Source organism: Bemisia tabaci, chromosome 5, assembly GCF_918797505.1.
Source record: "Bemisia tabaci chromosome 5, PGI_BMITA_v3".
Lineage (NCBI taxonomy): Eukaryota > Metazoa > Arthropoda > Insecta > Hemiptera > Aleyrodidae > Bemisia > Bemisia tabaci.
Genome location: NC_092797.1, coordinates 12040162 through 12059768, shown reverse-complemented (window position 1 = coordinate 12059768; position 19607 = coordinate 12040162). Strand labels below are relative to the sequence as shown.

General features: G+C 39.3%; 1 protein-coding gene across 1 annotated transcript in view; it reads right to left on the bottom strand.

Annotated features, from left to right (window-relative positions):
• LOC109042209 (uncharacterized) overlaps positions 1–19607 on the bottom strand; it is a 129799-nt gene that overhangs the window by 35464 nt on the left and 74728 nt on the right. The window contains exons 5-6 of the mRNA XM_019058844.2: positions 8825–8902; positions 8214–8324 (exon numbers count right to left, since the gene is read on the bottom strand). Coding sequence (XP_018914389.2) covers positions 8214–8324; positions 8825–8902 — 189 coding nt within the window. The remainder of the gene's footprint in view (positions 1–8213; positions 8325–8824; positions 8903–19607) is intronic.

Sequence of the window (19607 nt, the reverse complement as noted above, 5' to 3'; positions counted from 1 at the left end):
ATCTATCAAGCATGTATTTTTGAAATTTCATGAAATATTTCATTTTCACGGAATTCCGCCACCCTGCCGGCAGGCTTTTGTTCGTCAAGATTGTCAGGATTTATTTTTGATAAGCAAATTTTGTTCTCAGTGCGAATGACACCCCTTAGGTATACTTAAAATCCAATTTTAAACACATACATAACACAGTTAAGTCGCTTGTACAACGCACTTGGGCGTTCTGCGACACCTAAACGCCACATGTGCCTATCTTCCCAGAGGTCATCGGGCACCTGACAACGCAACATCTCTTCGTCAACGCCCTGCCACCAGCCCTTCATAGAACGTCCCCGTCGCCTTTTCTCAGGTGCTTGGTACCCAATCCAAAACTTTTTCGGGCGACCTCTCCACCGACATTCTTTGCACAAGTCCATACCACCATAATTTTTAAGATCGATTCTTTCCCCCACCCCCAAAATCCCCACTAAAGTTGGATTTCTTCTGCTTCAGTTTGATTTCGCCGTGTTCCCGTGGCGTTTCCGCTAAAACTGACATCGGCGGACACGACGTCAATCCCTTGGGTCGTCCCGTGGAGCCGAGATTGATAGGGTTGGGTGAAAGTTACATGAAATCGGAAGGTGCCAAGCTGCCACGACACGACAAATGGCCCGGATCCCGTATCTTGTTTCAGAGCAAGGTCAAATCACGGCCCACCCGCACCCCCGTCCCCCCGCCCCGCGACTCAAATTCCATGCCCCAGTCTCGTGGCGCGTCACGACGTCGCACGGGACGGGAGGGGGGCCAAATCGACGTCTTTTCAAATTTTAAGCCCCGTTGTCAATTTGCTAAAAAAAATAATAACACACACTGAAAAAAAAGTTTGGTGGTATGTACCAAAGTTCGGTGTTCCATATCATCCCTACTAATTCGGTTCGTCAGACTAAATTTTCGGTTCGTCAAACTGAATTTTCGGTTCGACAAACTGAATTTTTGGTTCGTCAAACTGAATTCTCGGATCGTCAAACTGAACTTTCGATTCGTGTAACCGAACTTGTACGGTAAAGTGAACTGACGAATCATGTTTGGTCATATATGCCGAATGTTCGGTTACACAAACCGATAGTTTAGTTTGACAAACTCAATATTTGGGATGATGTGGAACACCGAATGTTCGGTTCACATGACCTAATGTTTTTCTTCGGTAAATAAAAAAAATTTGGTATTGACGAACCCCATTACACACAATGTGTAAAGTGCTAAACCACTTATCTCCATCGCGGAGTTTTGAAATTTCTGCTCGTTACAATTCGTTGAAGGGAAACGAGCCAACCGTGCAGCTTGAAATTTTTGGTCGGACACCATTTTTCAGTCAGGCTGGGTGTTAAATAGATAAACTAGCCTCCTCCTATTACATAAAGAAAGAAAAAATCCAGTTGCACTGCCTTGCTGTAAGTAATAAATTAATCACTCATTTGTAATTTTCTGGATGCCCTCAAGGCCAGCATTCGTAAACAATCTTCTAATGCGAATGCGTATGAATAAACAAACTCGGGTCATTGTACTAGTGAGTGCAGTTGTGCATTATAGGACATTAAAAAAGTATAAATAAATGTTGAGTAAGCATGAAGTTGTATAAAGAAGGAGAAGTATTGTTAGGGCATCGTCAGAACGAAATATCCTATAAAATCTCGTATGTTTAGAGACCATTAATCAAACATTTGGAGTAATTCATTATCGACTATTGAACTCATCATTGCTGATTATTTTTACGTGCTAATTGCTGTCATTGGCTCGGTGATTGCTACGGGTATTGCGATTTTCCGTAAGATAAATGCAGATTCATCAGTTGGTTTTACATTTTATTCACGTGAATTTTGTCATTATGGCCATGCATTGACAAATGACGATGATTCAAATTGGCACCATCCTAACAATTTATCATACAGTGTGCTAGGAGTATTCTTGGGTGAAATTTTAAAGATAAAAATATTTAATTGACTTGTTAACCCAGTGAAAGAAACTCCATCTTAGTACATCTCAGTCACTGAGAATTGTTTCATGTTCAATTAATCAATCTCAAAGGAAAGCATGAGTGAAAAATATAATGTTTAAACTCCATTTCCGGTTTAATCTTTTAAAGACTTTGAATTCCGTGAAATTTTCGACTTTAGCAATCGACGTGACACCTTTATGCTTTGGAAACATTTAGAATAATTACTTACAGTGTGTGTACGCACTGCATTCTACTTCAGGACGACACACTGAAAAAAGAAATTCGGTCATGTGAACCAAACGTTCGGTTTTCCACATCATCCCAAATATTCAGTTGGTCAAACTAAACTTTCGGTTCGTGTAACCAAACGTTCAGCATATCGACGGTGTAAGTCGGCAATCACATAACTCGGTTTGCAACGCCGCAGACTTCCTGTCATACTTTATTTTTTAAACGGAGAACTACTCAACAGCAATTCTTTAAAACTTCCGTGATTTTTCTTCTCTGTGCGAAGAAAATTCTGCATAAACTTCACGGAATGATGTCAATTTGTTATCTTTCAAAAAAATAACATAGAGGCGGAGATTTTCAGACACTGCAAACGAGTTATGTGATTACCGACTTACACCGTCGATATGTGACCAAATTTTGCTCGTCGATTCACTTTGCCCCACAAGTTCGGTTTGATGAACCGAAAATTCAGTTTTACAAACTGAATTAATTGGGAGGGTATGGAATACCGAACTTTGATACGTGCGACCGAACTTTTTTTTCAGTGGCAGTGCAATACTAATTTACTCTCTTTATCTTCCTCAGTTTGATTTGATTGCGTTCTCGTTGCTTTTCTCCAACGTCCCAAATCCTATTGAAGAAATTGGCGCATTTTGCCGTTCCATTCGTGATTATTTTCGAAGTCCATAGCCGTGACGTCCTAAACGTCCATCGATACAGACGTCAACAGCTAACAGTAAATCCTCACAACATGACTATTAAAAGAATACATGTTCGATTCACGTGTGGCAAGTAGTACACTTAGACTTGAATTTTCCTACCTACGTCTTATTCAATGGGAATTTTCCCACTCCGGAAGCCCCTTGGAAACAACGCAGGTATACTCTTTCAGGGGTGACGGCTACGGCGGACACAACCCACCTGGTCCACTTCTGACGTGTGTAAAATCCCGCGAAAAAACACGATGCGGGCTTACGAAAAATTTCAGAATTTGTTTTAAAACTCACCGAGAACTTTAAGAAATGAATCACTATACACTGAAAAAAAATCTCCGGCCGTGGAAGTCGTACTTACGGGCTATATAGACATGCCGTCCACGTTCCGGGCTCTGAGGCCGAGAGTCCCAGGCGGAGCACCCGTAGCAATCGAAGCTACGGCTCTAGCACTCAAAACGGACGCTACGTTTATATGTATAGCCCGTGATTTTTTTTTCCAGTGTAGATTTTTGAATCGAAATAAACTAAGACGTATCATAAATAAATTGTTTAATCACTAAAGCTCCTCGGCTTGATGGCTATCATCAGAGCTTGTATATATCACACCCTTTACATTAACAAAATACATGGAATCATCACATGGATGATTTTAAAATATTTATTTATAACACGTCTTGGTTTCATTCTTGGTTCTTGGTTTTCAAAAACTTTATAATGGCGTCGCTTGACATAAATTGTTTGAATCACTGTAAGGTTAGAGACCGAATTTCAAGATGGATATCGGGATTCCGATGACTTGCCTCTGCGAAAAATTTAAAATGCAAAAAAAAAATGTGGTTTTGAAAATTTTAAGATAGGCTCGCACCCTCCTTGAAGTTCGTCAAATTCGCATATTTTTCTTTCTTTTGTACGTATATTTAATTTTTTGCAGTGGAAAATCCTCGATCTCTCTTGTAAGGACCTATCTCTAAAGTTGTACTTTACTTATTCGTTGAAATTTTTTTTCTTCATGGGGCGATGTTAACTTCGCTCAATCTCAATATAAACCAGGTGAGGTCTCATACAGAAGGGAGCTGTTTGAAGAATAACTATGGATACGACTCGAAAACACGTATTATCTCATCGATTTCAGGACATTTTGTCAACGATTTTTTGTCCGCGCACCTTTTTTGTCCAGTAGTTTACGCCCACACGTAAAATAAGCAACAGTCACTTTGTCCAAGCGTTATATTTTAGTCGGTATGTAAAATTATATTGACAATATGGAAATGAAAAATTGAGAGAGAGGGAGGTGTTGTCATGGTTGCTCATTTTCTAAATGAAATGTTATTACTTTCTCCTTTTGAATCATCTTTTTCAAATTGTCATTGGTGAATATTTGGTTTTATTTCTATCCTTAAAATATTGAATGTACAGTATATACCTTATATATGTATAGGTACTTTTTATTTTATTTTATTTTTTTTATTTTTTCTTTACGAAATTATTACTTCATTTTGAAAACATTTATATTTTTAAAACGTGACAAATATTTGTAAAACCTTTTCCAAGTGACATTAATCTTAATCAGCCGCAGTTGTGCCGACAGAAACTGCAAAAATGAATAAAAGAGTAGAAAAACCAAGAAGCACGCAATCTTTAGTTTTAACCCATTTGTACATCGATCTTTTAGAGTCAAATACGTCAAATTTTGAGCGTTTCGTTGCGAGTACAGTACACCTCGCTGCAGCACAATAAAAGCACAAAATGTAAAAGAAAAAATTAAAGTGCTTTGGAAATCATTAAATTTGACACGGAACCACCAATATTTAAAAAACACACATTATATCATTATTCTCCTTTGATAAATTGATACATATTTTTTTACTATCAATTATAATGAGAATACTCGATGCAGAGTGTTTTAACATTTCAAAATCATGAGTTAAAAAACTCTAAATATTAAAGTCTAACAGAGCGGAGCGGCGTGCTACCAGCGCGAGAGACTCACTGGCGCCTACAAACCTAAGTGGATACTTCACGCATTGCACAATGCTTGAAGTATCCACTTAGGTTTGTGGGCGCCAATGCGCGCTTCGCGCTGGCCGCCCGCATGCAGCGCCGCCTGAAGCAACTATAACCAACTATAACCGCGCAAATAAACCAGTGCCGACGTATGTTTTAATAATTGACCCTTAGATGCTCAAGACTTTTTTTATGTGCAAAGTCCCAAGTCGGGTCAAGTCGGCTGTGTTCTTACGTAGCATTTGAAGCACCGCAAAATGCAAGTAGAGCAAGCGAAAGGGTGCGCGTTGATGACGGCGTAGAGATACAACTATTCGTACTTGATGGATGTCCATGTTGCATCTGCAAAGTTGAAGGCGTGATGGCACGAAGCATGAAAGCGCAATACTCCGCTCTGTGCTGCCAGTGAAGTGTCACTCCGATTCGGGAGTAAAATTAAAAAACTAGACCCTTCCTTTCAAGAACATGTGCCAAACTGTTCAGTGGTAAATAATAGTTATTAAATTTCTAGAAGAAATTCGCTGCGTATTCCACATGTGAAAAATACACATTCGTTCGTTCGCTGAAGCTGAAAACACCAACAATGACTCGTTTCGTTGCTTCCCCGCGTACGCTAAAGTAAGAACAATGACTCATACATTCATTCATAATCTTGAAGGGCAACAGTGAGTCATTCCATTCATTCACACGAACCTGAACTGCTACTTTTGAACTGCTGCATGAGTAGGATTTTTAGAGTATATCGTAAAGACATAATTTTTCCACTCATCGTTGAAACCTACGCATGAACATATCCTAGTGAATATATGTACATGTAAAAAAAAATCCAATTTGACCGAGTTCATCAGAAAGGAACCAACCCTTACTAAGTTGAAACTGAGAAACAGAGGTTTGAAGTTTTAATCCTGTATAAGGCTCAATGTGAAAAATAAACCTCTCTTACCAAAAACTAATTTCTTTTTTTCGGCTTTCAGATTTTGGCAGGAGAAGATAAACGACTAGCGGAACTCAAAAACATTCTTATCTCAATGTTTTCGAAAATATGGGTTCCTTCCTCTCTGAAAAACTCGGTCCAATTGAAGGTCCGGCGAGAGCCTTTCACATTAAAAATTCCGCAAAAATATTTGTATGAAAAGAATTTACATATGAAAAAATAATTAGTTACGTCTCATCAAAGTAGTGAATGATATGGCTTCCGTCAAGAGCTCGTGAGCCCTCAAACTCAACAAGGACTACAGAGCTCAAGGTTTTTTGTGTTTACTTCATTATTTTACTTCCTTCCCTCACTTTTCCCTCGAAAGTATCAATTTGTGTCGAGTGACAGAGGCTCAGTTGCGCCGGCCAAATCTGCGCGTAACGTACCATGAAATTCCGTTTGATAGGTGAACATTAACCCAGTCATTCTTCCGATCTCCGCAGTTTGTCTATTTTTGATCATTTTGAGATTTTAATAATAATAAAAAACACACACACACATCCCTCTCACACCGAACGCAGCACCGGAGTTTTATTGTGTGGTACGCCTGTCGCACAGTCTTCTGATCGCGACTAATACTGATTAGAGTCGTGTTAGCCACAGTCCTTAATGGTTAAAATTAAAAAATGTGATAAAAATAATGATATCTGCAAGTCGATTATCAACATTTTGGTACTGTCGATGGGACATAATAAAACTTAGCTGAGATGGAGTTTTGTGTTTCATATTGACGGTCATACTGCCTTGCTAAGGAAAAACGTCGCATGAACCCTTGAGCGTTTTTAAAGTTCCTTTTATGAAACACAAATTTCCTTCTGAACTTGTGAATACTTTCTATTCAATTTTTCAAATAATTTTTCTCGTAATTTCAACCAAAGTTTCTGAAAATTATTCATAACTTTCCGTAAAAATGGACATTTTATCGAAAGAAGTTCGGCAACCCTTGAATGTTCATACGGCGTTTTTCCTTAGCACGGCAGCACAAGAATCACCGTTATATGAATGGAAGTTTTTTCTCTTCGTGGGCCGCAGTTTGAATGATTTTTTGGTCCGATAGGTTCTCATCCGAGGCTGTGTTTTTTTTTTCGAAATTGACTTGTCTGCAGATTTAGACTCCTCACTAACTTTCAGCTCAGTTTTTTGTTTCTTGAATTTTTTTTAAAATTTACGGGTGCGGAAATTTTTACAACAAGACATTTATGTATGGTACAAAATATAAGAATCGGTCTATGTTGCGACCTAACAAATACTTCCGGTGATGAGCCTTAGAATACAGGCTTTCTGATGGAGCTTAGAGCTCGTCAGGTTAAGGATATCGACCGATTCATATATTGAATCTAAATTTTTGTCCGGTTCGGAGCTCAACTTGAAACCCGTGTGCGACGGCGCGGTTTCAACGAACACGAAAACTCTTGTCGAAAAGTCCCTCGTGTCGCTTGTCCTCGCTTGCGGTCGTGTAACTTTCGCCTAAGGTCACAACTGCCGATACTGACAGGTGTAGCTAAAAATAAGTCCGAAGGCACCGAATTAAATTGGCCTAAAGCGACAGGAACTTTAGTTCGAAGGTGGTATTTATCGACGAGACAAGTTCCTCCTTACCAAGCGCCGAATTTTTAGGACTAATTTAACTGGTCTATTATAGCGGAAGCTTTTGTAAGTTTTGCGGACTAAAAAAGGTCTCTCCTGTGAAAGTGGCTGTAAGCGTTCGTGCTTCAGAAATAACCGACGAATAATTATAGAATAGTGGTGTGTTGATTTATAGATGGTTACGGTGAACGTGACCTGCTGGTTACAGAAATGGCCGCGAGATGCTATTTGATTCTGGATGAAGATCGATTTGTCGGTTTAAGACTTGTGTTTAATTTTGTCGCCCAGCTTAAGATTCTTGAGCCAGAAGATTCACAAAACCGATGGTCCCAATGAGGAACAAACTAATGTTCATGGAATTTTCAGAAAGTTCTGGTAACTAAATTTCAACGACAAATAATTTACACGATGAAATCGTGCGCAGAAAACTGCTTGGCATTTTTTTAGTAAACAATTCACATATCGGTCGATTGTCTTCTAATTGCTTGATAGAATCAGCTAAAGTTTGAATAGGAATAGCACAGTCACTTCCTTGTACAAACTTCATTTTTGTAGTCAATTTTGCAAGTTTGGAACTCAATTACTATTGTTACACAATATGTTTTTCTGGGGAACGAGGATTTGCTAAACAGCTCGGTCCTTAGACATAAACAGATTTCTGCATGAAATGACTAAAAGCAACTAAAAATGTATCATTATTGTTTAGCAAACGGCTGGGTATACTTACAGTTTCTAAGAGGATATCGCCTATAATAATTTTTTGTTTCATATTCCAATTTTTTAACCTATCTTCTAAAGCTTCTAGGAATTCTAAATGATGAGCGAGAATTTCAGGAACCTGTGAGAGAAAAAAAATAAACAGAATTAACACTGCACGTAAAAACATTCGTTTAAATATTACTTATAACTGTTCTATCATCAATCAAGAAATAGCCACAGACGTTATGAGAGATAGAGAACCATCTTGATTAAAGAAAAAACGTCCCTCTTTTGGGGTTTTGAAAACCCGGTGAGTGCATTTTCTCTGCTAAATGACGGTTTCTGTCCGTGTGAATTGCGTGACTAAACGTGTGATTCTGTCGAAAAGTTTCAGAGAAAGTTGTCTTAAAATCATTGGAGACGAGGGCCTCATTCCCGAAAAGAAAAAGTTGCACAAACAAAACAAAAAAAAAAGTCGCTTAGCTTTGCAATGTACCTGGTGCCTTGTGCTAAACTGTCTCCTGTTGTCCCTCTGTCTAAATCATTTTTTGAGACCACTGACCCAGATCGGTTATGAATACAAAGTTGTGCTAATTTCGAAAGTGAGGGAAAAAAGGGAAACTCCTAAAAAGCACTTACTTGAAAGAAAATTTCATCTACAATGTCTGCATCCAGCTTCACGGAGTTTTCAGCCTCCTTCAAAGGTTTCAGATATTTCTGAAAGAAAAAGAGAACATTTCGTGAGTACGTTGCGCAGTTTCGTAATGGACGGGTTGGACAAAGGCGTAATACAATTTCACTCTTACGATAACTGCTCTTTGAATTTCCAACATCCTTTTGCGTCGACTGTCGTGCTGCCGTGCTAAGTAAAAACCCCGTATGACCCATCAGGCGTTGCCGAATTTCTTTCGATAAACCACGAATTTCTGTGAAAATGTGTGAATATTTCTATTCCTGTTTTTCAGAGGATTTCTTTTTTGTGATTTGATCTAAAAAGTCTGGAAACTCCAAGGAAACAAATTCATAACTTTCTTCGAAATTACATGTTTTCTGAGGGGTAATTTGACAACATTCGAATACTCATACGACTTTTTTACTGAGCACCGCAACATGCATCTATTTAAATCAAAAGGAACTATCTCTATGATGACCTGAGCCCTGTCACGCATTTATTCTTATGATTACCAGGGACCAGGTCACAATGGTGATGGTTTCTTTTTATTTAAATCGCTCCATACGTCAGAATTGATTCTTTATATTTCCCTCTTTTTACCATGTTAACTCCTTCATTTTCTCCCACTTGTTTTTTAGCATTGGAGAAACTCGCAAGTTCGCAACACTGGAGACCATTTATTCATGCATGTACCGGTAAGTGTATATGTGCCGGTAATCCTTTGAAAAAAATTAGTGCTCATTGCAGTAAGTTGCGCATCATCTGGAATCAAATAATTATAATAGATTTAAGTTGATAAAAAACCGTATTTGTTATACGTATTCTTGTGACTCCGCCATTGTTCGTCAATCCTGTGAAGTTAGGATCGATCGAAATGCAAGTCACTTCTTTAAAATTTACAAACTACAGAGAGGAGGTGTGTCGTATAAGGGAATCTCTGAGAACGGTGCGAAAGTCCTTTCTTGGAAGAAAATTTTACGTGAAAAAAGGGAGTTCCAAATAATGCTCTATCCCTTGACCACACCTATATGCACTGTAATCAAATTATTTCTTCGGAATTTCTCTGGTTGACACAGGCCAAAATTGTTCAATTTGGAGTCTGAGGAGAGGAAGAGGAGGTCTCTAGATTCAAAATGTATACACATCAGTGGCGTGGCGTGAATTGCGATGTATCGATTGTTCTGCCATTTAAAGCTATGGTAAAGAATCGATTATTAAGGTGTTCGCTGCGAACACTAGGGTGGAGCGTTTTTGGGCTTTTTTTTTATTTTGAAAATGGACATAGCACAGTAGTTGTGAAATGGTCTAAAAGTAACGCCTGAATTTTCCTGAATTTTTTCGTCAACGTTTAGGCCTCCCGGATTGACGTTGACGTCAAAATTAGCGGAAAATCCGGGTTTTTTGACGATAACTTGGCAACAATGGCAAATACGACAAAAATGCATAGAATCAGAGTTGTTGGAAATTAAATTTCCGACAAATCACTTTCTTATCATTTTTTCTGTAAGTGCAACCGTTTTAGTGTAAAATTCGAAAACCCGTATTTTTCCGGAAATTCGGCACAAATTCTCGTTCAGTCCGGGAGAAATACGGTAGAAATACGGGAGAAAGAGGGCTAACTCGGAACAAATTGCGTGATGGACTTTTCCTACAAGAATACCATCATCGGGTTGGCCTGAATAACACAAAACATACAAAATGTTTTCCACGGCTCCACCGCGGAACACCCCTTAAAATTCCTAAAATTCAAAAAGGCGGCCGTGTTTAGATTATCAAGCATCAAGGTAATTTAAAATGTGCATCTCGTGTGGTATGAGGTGTCGTTTCCTATGTCTTTTTAGTCGTAAATTTCAAATATAGTGTTAAAAAAAGCCCCTGGTCAAACGGGGTGCATCAAATCCAGGATGGCGGCCAACTTTGAACGGCGGGAGGGTATGTTTGTCCCATATGCCCTCACATTCCCCCCTCATAGTTCGTCCTGGTACCACTTCTTCGCGTGATAAGTCAAGTGAGGTATTAGTTCCTTAAAGAATATCGACGGCGAAATTCCCAAACCAGGTATCTCGTTTGCAATGTTTGAAAATTCCAAGAATTCTGCAGCATCGCAAACCGATACATGCTTTGGTTGTTTCATCGTAATTTTCGTCGTAGATTTCCAGTATGACGTCATGAATACCACCTGGTCAATCGGGCTGCACAAAACTCAAAAAAGACTGATAAGTTTGAAGGGTGGGAGGACTTAAGCAAGTTAAATAATGTCGCAATGAGTGAAGTGAAGTATTATTCCCTGTGTAATTTTGGTAAAATGTGAAGTAAAAAATTAAGTGGAAAATGAATGGTCAAACAGGGTGTCTCAAATCCACGATGACTGCCTGTAAAAGGCAGTAGTGTTAACCAGAGGTGTAGGTATAATGCTGGAAGGCAATATCTGAGCGGTGTTTGCGTGCAGCATAGTTCCTTTTAGCATTACGTCTTATTTTAAAATATGTCTTATTATACATCTTCGAAGATAAGGTACCGATTTCCGTGTAAGTATTATCCGCGTTTAAAATCCTTTTATTCCCCCCGAGAACCAAGACTCTTTTTATTCGAAATGTGAATAAAGCAAATTAGGTCACGTGAGAATCATGGCGAAATAAAAGAAAAAATCAATTTTCTCTGAAATCTAAAGTTGACGACATCACTCTTCAAAAAATATACTGAGGAACATCATCCGGTGGTATGAATCATCAATGTTTTATTTTTTCATTCGTTTTCTTTTAGTAATAGGTAACTCAATTGCATGTAAATATCGCTTATTCAGCAGTCTCTCTTTGAATTGTACATTTATTTTGTAGTGCCATTTTATTGATTCTTCATGTGGAGATAGTCACCATCCTCGATTTCAGCTCTTACTGAGGAGTAATATTAATTGTGAACATTTAAGAAAACTGTTAGATTTATTTAAAAGATTTTTTACTATCACACTTTGAAATTTTCTATTCTGTCCTTCACATTTAGAAGTCATCCTCTTATCCCATAATCGGGAGACCCCGCACGATTTTGGGGCATTTTCTGTTGTAAATTTAAAATTTACGAACAAAATTATCTAAATTCACCGCAAACATTGCAGCATCTTAAACCCTAGTAACCTGCGGATTCGGCCTGGATTGCCAGTTTTACGCCTCCTGACCAGATGTCATTCATCGGATCATAGATGAGGTCTTATAAAAGACAATTTAATTTTGAACCTCTAATCAAAATGATAAACCAATATTATCCAGAGATTGTTACCTTACTTTCAATTTAAAATGTAATACACTAATCAAACTTTATAAGGTACCCTCCCGCCGTTCAAAGTTGGCCGCCATCCTGGATTTGATGCACCCCGTTTGACCAGAGGCTTTTTTTAACACTATATTTGAAATTTACGACTAAAAAGACATAGGAAACGACACCTCATACCACACGAGATGCACATTTTAAATTACCTTGATGCTTGATAATCTAAACACGGCCGCCTTTTTGAATTTTAGGAGTTTTAAGGGGTGTTCCACGGTGGAGCCGTGGAAAACATTTTGTATGTTTTGTGTTATTCAGGCCAACCCGATGATGGTATTCTTGTAGGAAAAGTCTATCACGCAATTTGTTCCGAGTTAGCCCTCTTTTTCCCGTATTTCTCCCGTATTTCTCCCGTATTTCTACCGTATTTCTCCCGGACTGAACGAGAATTTGTGCCAAATTTCCGGAAAGATACGGGTTTTCGAATTTTACACTAAAACGGTTGCACTTACAGAAAAAACGATAAGAAAGTGATTTGTTGGAACTTTAATTTCCAAGAACTCTGATTCTATGCATTTTTGTCGTATTTGCCATTGTTGCCAAGTTATCGTCATAAAACCCGGATTTTCCGCTAATTTTGACGTCAACGTCAATCCGGGAGGCCTAAACGTTGACGAAAAAATTCAGGAAAATTCAGGCGTTACTTTTAGACCATTTCACAACTACTGTGCTATGTCCATTTTCAAAATAAAAAAAAAGCCCAAAAACGCTCCACCCTAGCGAACACCCTGTTTATCGATCCTTTTCCATAGTTTTGAATGGTATAACAATCGATATATCGCAATTCTCGCCACGCCACTGATACACATTGCACAAATCGTCTGTTCCCGGGCAGAGAAACGTAACTATAGTTACGTTTCTTTGCCCGGGATTTTGTCATGATTGCAAATTTCTTAATTTTTATTTTTATTTTGACCCTATTAGACATTTTCCATTGAAAATCGTTCATATTTTACTTTGGGTTGTCAAAAAAAATAAGAAACATTTAAACAGAAATTGTTGAATAAGAGTAATTTCAAATTGCTCTGTTATTCTTTGTGTGAAATAAAGAATTGTTTAAGTAGATTTTGCAATCATGGAATAAAGATACGTTCCTTCGTCAAAAAAACCTCGAAATTTCTCGTTTTTGGGAGAAACTTCGGAACAAAATCCCCCTGGCTCTCGACAACGCCTTTATGCGCATGTGCCCAAGTTAGCACTACGGAATCGCTCCGCTTAACACAGTCCAAAAGTAAATTTGTACATTTGGGATCTCAGGAGAGGGAAACGAGGTCTGTGGATTAAAAACGTATAAAAATTACCCGAATTTTCCGTTTTTGGAAAAAATTTCGGCTCATCAGTGAGAATAATAAATACCCTCTATCCCTCGACCACGCCTCTGGGCGCATATTGCCAAGTTAGCCCCTTCGAAATCACCCCAATTAACACAGCCAAAAAGTAAATTGTACGATTTGGGGTCCTATGAGAGAAAAAGGAGGTAAATGGATTAAGAAAGTCTAAAAATTGGCCAAATTTTCCCTTTTTGGAAGAAATTTCGGCTCTCTAGTGGGAATGCTACATACCCTCTATCCCTGGACCACGCCTCTGCGCGAATGTGACCAAGTTAGCCCCCCGGAATGACTTCAATTCACACGGCTCGAAGGTCGATTTTTATTCATGCACACTAACTCTTACACCGCGGGCGTGTTTATTTTCTTTCCCGAATTCCAGTCGGTAGTACAAACCGGGTGGCTCGGGGCGACCTTGACACGCGTTTTCCCCCGGTTCCTGAGGGCTCTTTCCACGGCTCGTTACTCCGAAAATTCCTCGACAAATTGCTCGATAAACAGCCAGCGATGTTGAGCGCGACGTAATATAAAAAGAGCCCATTCATTCATTCAAGTTTGCGGCCGGCCCGCGGAAGGGGGGGCAGGGGGTGGGGGTTGAGGGTTGGGGGGAGGGGGCAGGGTGTGCAGAAACACACGGAGCGCCGCCAAACTCATGATTACGCCGCGACGCCAAATTGTGCGAAAAATACGTATTAACGTCGCTTCCCGGACGAAGAAACATAAAGCCATTCCAAGGTTGCAAAATTGACCCAAACAATTCAATTCTTAACGAAATTATACCTATAAAATTTTTGTTCAAAATTCGTCTGATTTTTCGACGAGATCAGAAGAAAAATCAGTGAAATTTTCAATCAGAGATGCCCAAGATTTTCCGTGGAGAAATACAATTTGCGAGAGGAAATTTGGCAACATTGAAATGCAGTTACGCTCTTTCGCGAGGGGATTGACGAAATGTCGGGCGTTTCGTTGGCGATTTTGCGGATGCGCAATTACGTGCGACCGCCGTTGCTCCGCGTCGGGGGAAACGTGTTTGTTTTTCGGGAATTTTCGCTGAATTTTGGATCGTGGGATGCGATTTAGCTACTCTGCGCGGACCTGCTCGCGAGCCAAAAATTTATTTGGCTCCCACGAGGAAACTTCAAACTCTTGACTCGATACTGACTTGAGGCGAACGTCGTAGCTGCAGCTCGGCTACGCTGCCGCGTTAACGTTGAGAGCGTTAAAGGCAAAATGAAGTTTTGAGAAAATGGACGTGGTAACGTCCGGGTGGAAAAAAATTATTGGACGAATCCTCAGGTCACCGTAAAACTACCAATAATCATCCAGGAGACCCATAGAAATAGTTCGGATTCATAAGAATCGACGAATTTTCTCTTCGAGTATGAGGAGTCATACCACAAGCTAAATGCAAAAAATGCATTTATCACTTGCAGCGTTTAAAAATCTCCGATTATATTTGATTTGATAAAGAAAACTAATCAAATTAATTTTATGATTAGTTGTCGCTGATATTATCTTGATATGTTATTTGAGATATTATCTCCTTGCAATGCGATTTGATTTATTTTACATTAAATGAGGAAAATTCACAGGAAATCTCAACGCAAACGTTTTTTTCTGCAAAACTGATATTTTCCTTTAAAAATTTTAAACTCGAGGAAAGACTAACAGCATCGCAATCTGAGATACACATTTTTTGACCTAAGCCGTCGATACTCATTCCATATTAGGCAAAACAGCAGTAAGCGCTATTTTCTGAATGCTTCGGTTGGACCGTTGTGAAGGAAAAAGGAACAAATTTCAAGGTTAGACATTGGGAGAAAACTTCACAGTTATTTTAGTCACGACCAAGTAAATAGAACTTTTTGCGGATTTATGTGGACTGCTAACTGCGGTTATGTCTGAAATAACGTCAATTTTAAGCACTTACTGCTTACTCATAACTCTCCCTTTTTACAAATAAAACGAATTTTGCTGTTTTAGCCGGATCAGTTTCATCAATTTCAGTTTCATAGCTAATCTTTTAATTGATTTAAATTGAATGAGTCGAATTTCAAAGAAAACTAGATATCAAAAATGTGGACGCCACTGCTCTCTCGGTGTCACGGCAGTATGCGTTCGATGCAGGAAAATACCGGCTTTTCATATGGGAAGTTCGTGCCTTTGTATCTGCAGTTAGACCAAATGCAGCGAGAATGAACTAATTCAAGTTGAAAACCGAGGGGAGAGAATTTAATTTGTATTCCTCCGTCAGACTCCATTTAAAAAATTAATTTCTTTTGGGCGCTTCTGGGTACCAGATGCGCCCTTTCCAGCCGTTCGACTCCCCCGATGTAACATGTACTATACTACATACCGTTTTGCCTTATGGGTAATGACGCCATTCTGGTACACCCGGGAAAATTTGATTTTTTTCTGCATCTGGTATTCGTAAAAGTTTTCGTGAAATGTTTTGCTTTTAAGCATAACAATCTCGCACGGACGTATTACCTGGTTAAACTATTTTGGGGCTTCGTTATGCTTAAATGCCTCAAATTCGAGGTTGTAGTTTCAGATTGATTCGAAAAAATCACGAACAGTCACGTGATCTCTTCATTTTAGTGACGTATTACTGTGCTATTTTGTGATTGGTTCATTTTCTCGGCGCAGCATCGTCAAGCGTCAGCTGTTTGCGGCTCTGGGTTGAAGGTTTAAGGTTACGTCAGAGAGAATAGAAAGTTAGAGGCCCGACTCGATGCTAGGTAATTGAAACAGATGCGCTCGCAGCGCGCTCGCTGGCAACGTACGCAACTACTATTTTCTATTGTTTTCCAGAGACTAGCGGCGGGTATGTTGCTGCCGGACCACCTTCACGTAGGCAATTTGTTATACATCGTCCGTCCGCAATACTCTCGCTTGGCCGTATGAAAACGTTCCTCGCATGCGCAGTGTTAAAGAAGCGCCCTCCAACGCTTTGGCGTTGGAACTGCTTGTTTTATTTTCAGAGGTAAATATTTGTTTCCGACTGAGTGTTTTTCAAAGGAGCAAATTTGCGGCTAGCTCATGTCAAAGCTTTTTAATTCATTTTGAACCGGAAGAGGCAGACGGAATCCTAAGCACATTTTGAAGAAAAGAGCAGGATGATTCCTTTGCACCTCTTTGATCAAATCGCATTCAAAGAAACGTCTCAAAAAAAAAAAAAAAAAAATAATTACTTAAGTAAAAGGTATTGTTTCAGATATACTTTTTTAATTTCCAGCAGGAGGATTAGACTGTACTTTGCGATTAAGAGCAACGATCTTTGGCTCATTTCTGAAGCAGCATATGTGCCATGATGCAGTCGTTAGGTGTCCCTATGCTTAGAGTTGATTTTACGGATGGGTCGGTGCCTTACTGCAAAACGAAATCCAACTCACTCGTTTGTCAGGCCACCCTCCTCATGATGGAAATCAACAAGATTAGAGCAGTGGCGTGGCGTGCTTTGCGATATATCGATTGATACGCCACTCAAACCTATAAAAAAAGATCGATTAGTAGGGTTTTCGCAGCGAACACCTTAGTAATCAATTCTTTACCATAGCTGCAAATGGCGAGATATCGATAATCGATCATTCACGCCACGCCACTGGATTACAGGCTCTAAGGCGCCCAGAAACTTAAATTTATAGTCTTTGCGGCACCAAGGAGTGAAGGATTCAATAAGATTGAACATTTTTGGCGGGGGTTATCCTCAAAAAATGAACAAGGTTTGTGCGCAAAAGTTTTCCGTGAAAACTAAGCCTCATAGATGCAAAAACGAGCTGGACACTGATATTCAGTCAGTTTGCCAGGGCGCTTTTTCAACCCTTCGAGCCCGTTTACTTCAAGGGCTATAAATTTCAGATCCGCTTTTATTCGTTCGAGGGTTCCTCCCCATAGTCCTTTTTCCCTTTTTAAGAAAAGCATACGAATAGACCTGAATATAAAACATCAAAACAAAAATTTTTCTCATCTTACCTCGGAAACATCCCGGGTAAGTTTTAAATTGGTTTACCCATGTAAATTAGGCAGTGAAAAAATTTCAACATTGCAAATTGAAGTATGAATGTAATCGCACCGTTGGTTAAAAGAAAACGGGAAACTGCGTATGCGCTAAAGGGTACTTTCAGTAGAAATGATAATCTCCCGCCATCAAATCAAAGCGACGCTGTTGAAGGCGCTCTGAGCAACTATTCCGCCGTAGGAGTATTGCACAGCATCCGACATAAATGAAGGCGCACCACGCTTAGAAGATACATTTATTGGTTTGTATCATTTACCACGTGCAGAATACTACTAATGGTCCGATAAAAAAAGTTACCATACACAATTCTGAAGTATATTGAACGGATTTATGCTAAAAGGAACTATGTTGCACGCAAACTCCGTTCACATAGTTCCTTTTAGCATAAATGCGTCCTATTGTTCATGGATTTGTTTATACAGAAATTGTTCAAATAAGTTGTCCGAAAATTTCACTAAATTTTCTTAGTGTTGCTTACAAAATTCAGTGAAATTTTCAAACAGATTCAACCAAAAATGTATTTGTAAAAAAATGAAATGGCGGCGGAAATTTTTAAACGTCGCATGGCACTTGTGATACTTCGGCCGGAAGGTGACGATAAGCTGTACGGTGCAGCAGTAGCATACATGGATTACATTTTGCAATAAGGAGCCACTATTTCTGGCTCATTTTAGAAACAACACATATGCAATTGGTTTCTCTATGCAGAAAGGTGATTTTACAGAAGAGCTAATGATAGTGGTTCCTTATTGCAAAATGTAATCCACATGTCAATCGTCGAAACACAGTGGCGGAGTGCTCATTGCACAGAAAAATGTGTTACTAAGGGCTGCTAAAGATTCATTCTAAGAGTGCATTCCCATCTTCAAGTTGATACACTCAATTTCATTCAGATCTCATCAATTGGTCAGGCTCAGGCTGCAAGCAGGGCTAACAAGTCGAAAGTAGCATCAATCGTAAAATTGCTGTTTACAAATGTTTATTTGCTTTCTCGCTGGTAAAATAAACGCGAAACGCGTTTACGTGCTTGCAAGAAGTAGGTATGTATACTTCCCAAATTTACAGCGGAAAAGTACCCTTGGGTCCACAGCGAGGCCATCGATTTTCGGCCCTTGCGTTCACGACACACTGAAAAAAAATTCTCGGCGTTTTTACCACGGTCCGTTGGTACCTTTACCATCTCACTTTTTTTACTAATTATTGGTAATTTTACCAAGACAGAATGGTAAGCTTACCTAAAAACCGGTATTTTTACTGTTTTTTCAGGTAAGAATACCACTTTTATTGGTAATCGATTCCCGGTAACATTGCCATTTCATCTCGGTAATTCTACCACAGTCGATAAAAAATATTGGCGTTTTTACCAAGGTCCAGTAAAATTACCGAGAAAGTTCAATATTTTTACCGAAATTTCTCGGTAAAATTACCAATTCCATAAATGGTAATTTTACCAAGAAAAAATTGGGATCAAATAGAACCCTGAATTCTTGGTAATTTTACCCTTTTCTTAGTAAATACACCGAGATTTTTTTTCAGTGCAGGGAAAATCGAAGCGAAGCGGAGAGGAACCATTAGTTAAACTAGGTGGGACCAGCAGTTGTTTTGAATTCGCTCCGACGGTGATGCTGCGCTGTGTTGTAGTCGCTGGACCCATTCCAATCTCGCATACGGCCGGTCAATCACCTTCAGCCTTCAGCGCTGAAATTCGTGTCTCCAGCTTGTTTGACAGTCGTCTTCCGTTCTGTCATACGTACGCCGGTAATCATTGAGCTGGTCATAAAGTCGGGAAAGGGTGACCTTCTTTCAGAAATAGGTGCGGCTTTGAGGGCCGGCAACGCACCGCGCCGCTCCGAGATTTTGTTGCGGAGCCATTATTTCAGGGAAAACGGATGAAACCGGTGAAACATGGCTGAGCGGCAGCGTCTTCTGACTGAAATGTGCCTGTTGCAAACTTTTGCCACAGCAAATACTATGAGTTAAATATAATAAAATATAATATAAATAATAAGTTAAATAGTTGTTCCTATCAGTAAATAATGTCTCAAAAATCACGATAAGCGCATTGGCAAAGTTTGAAAT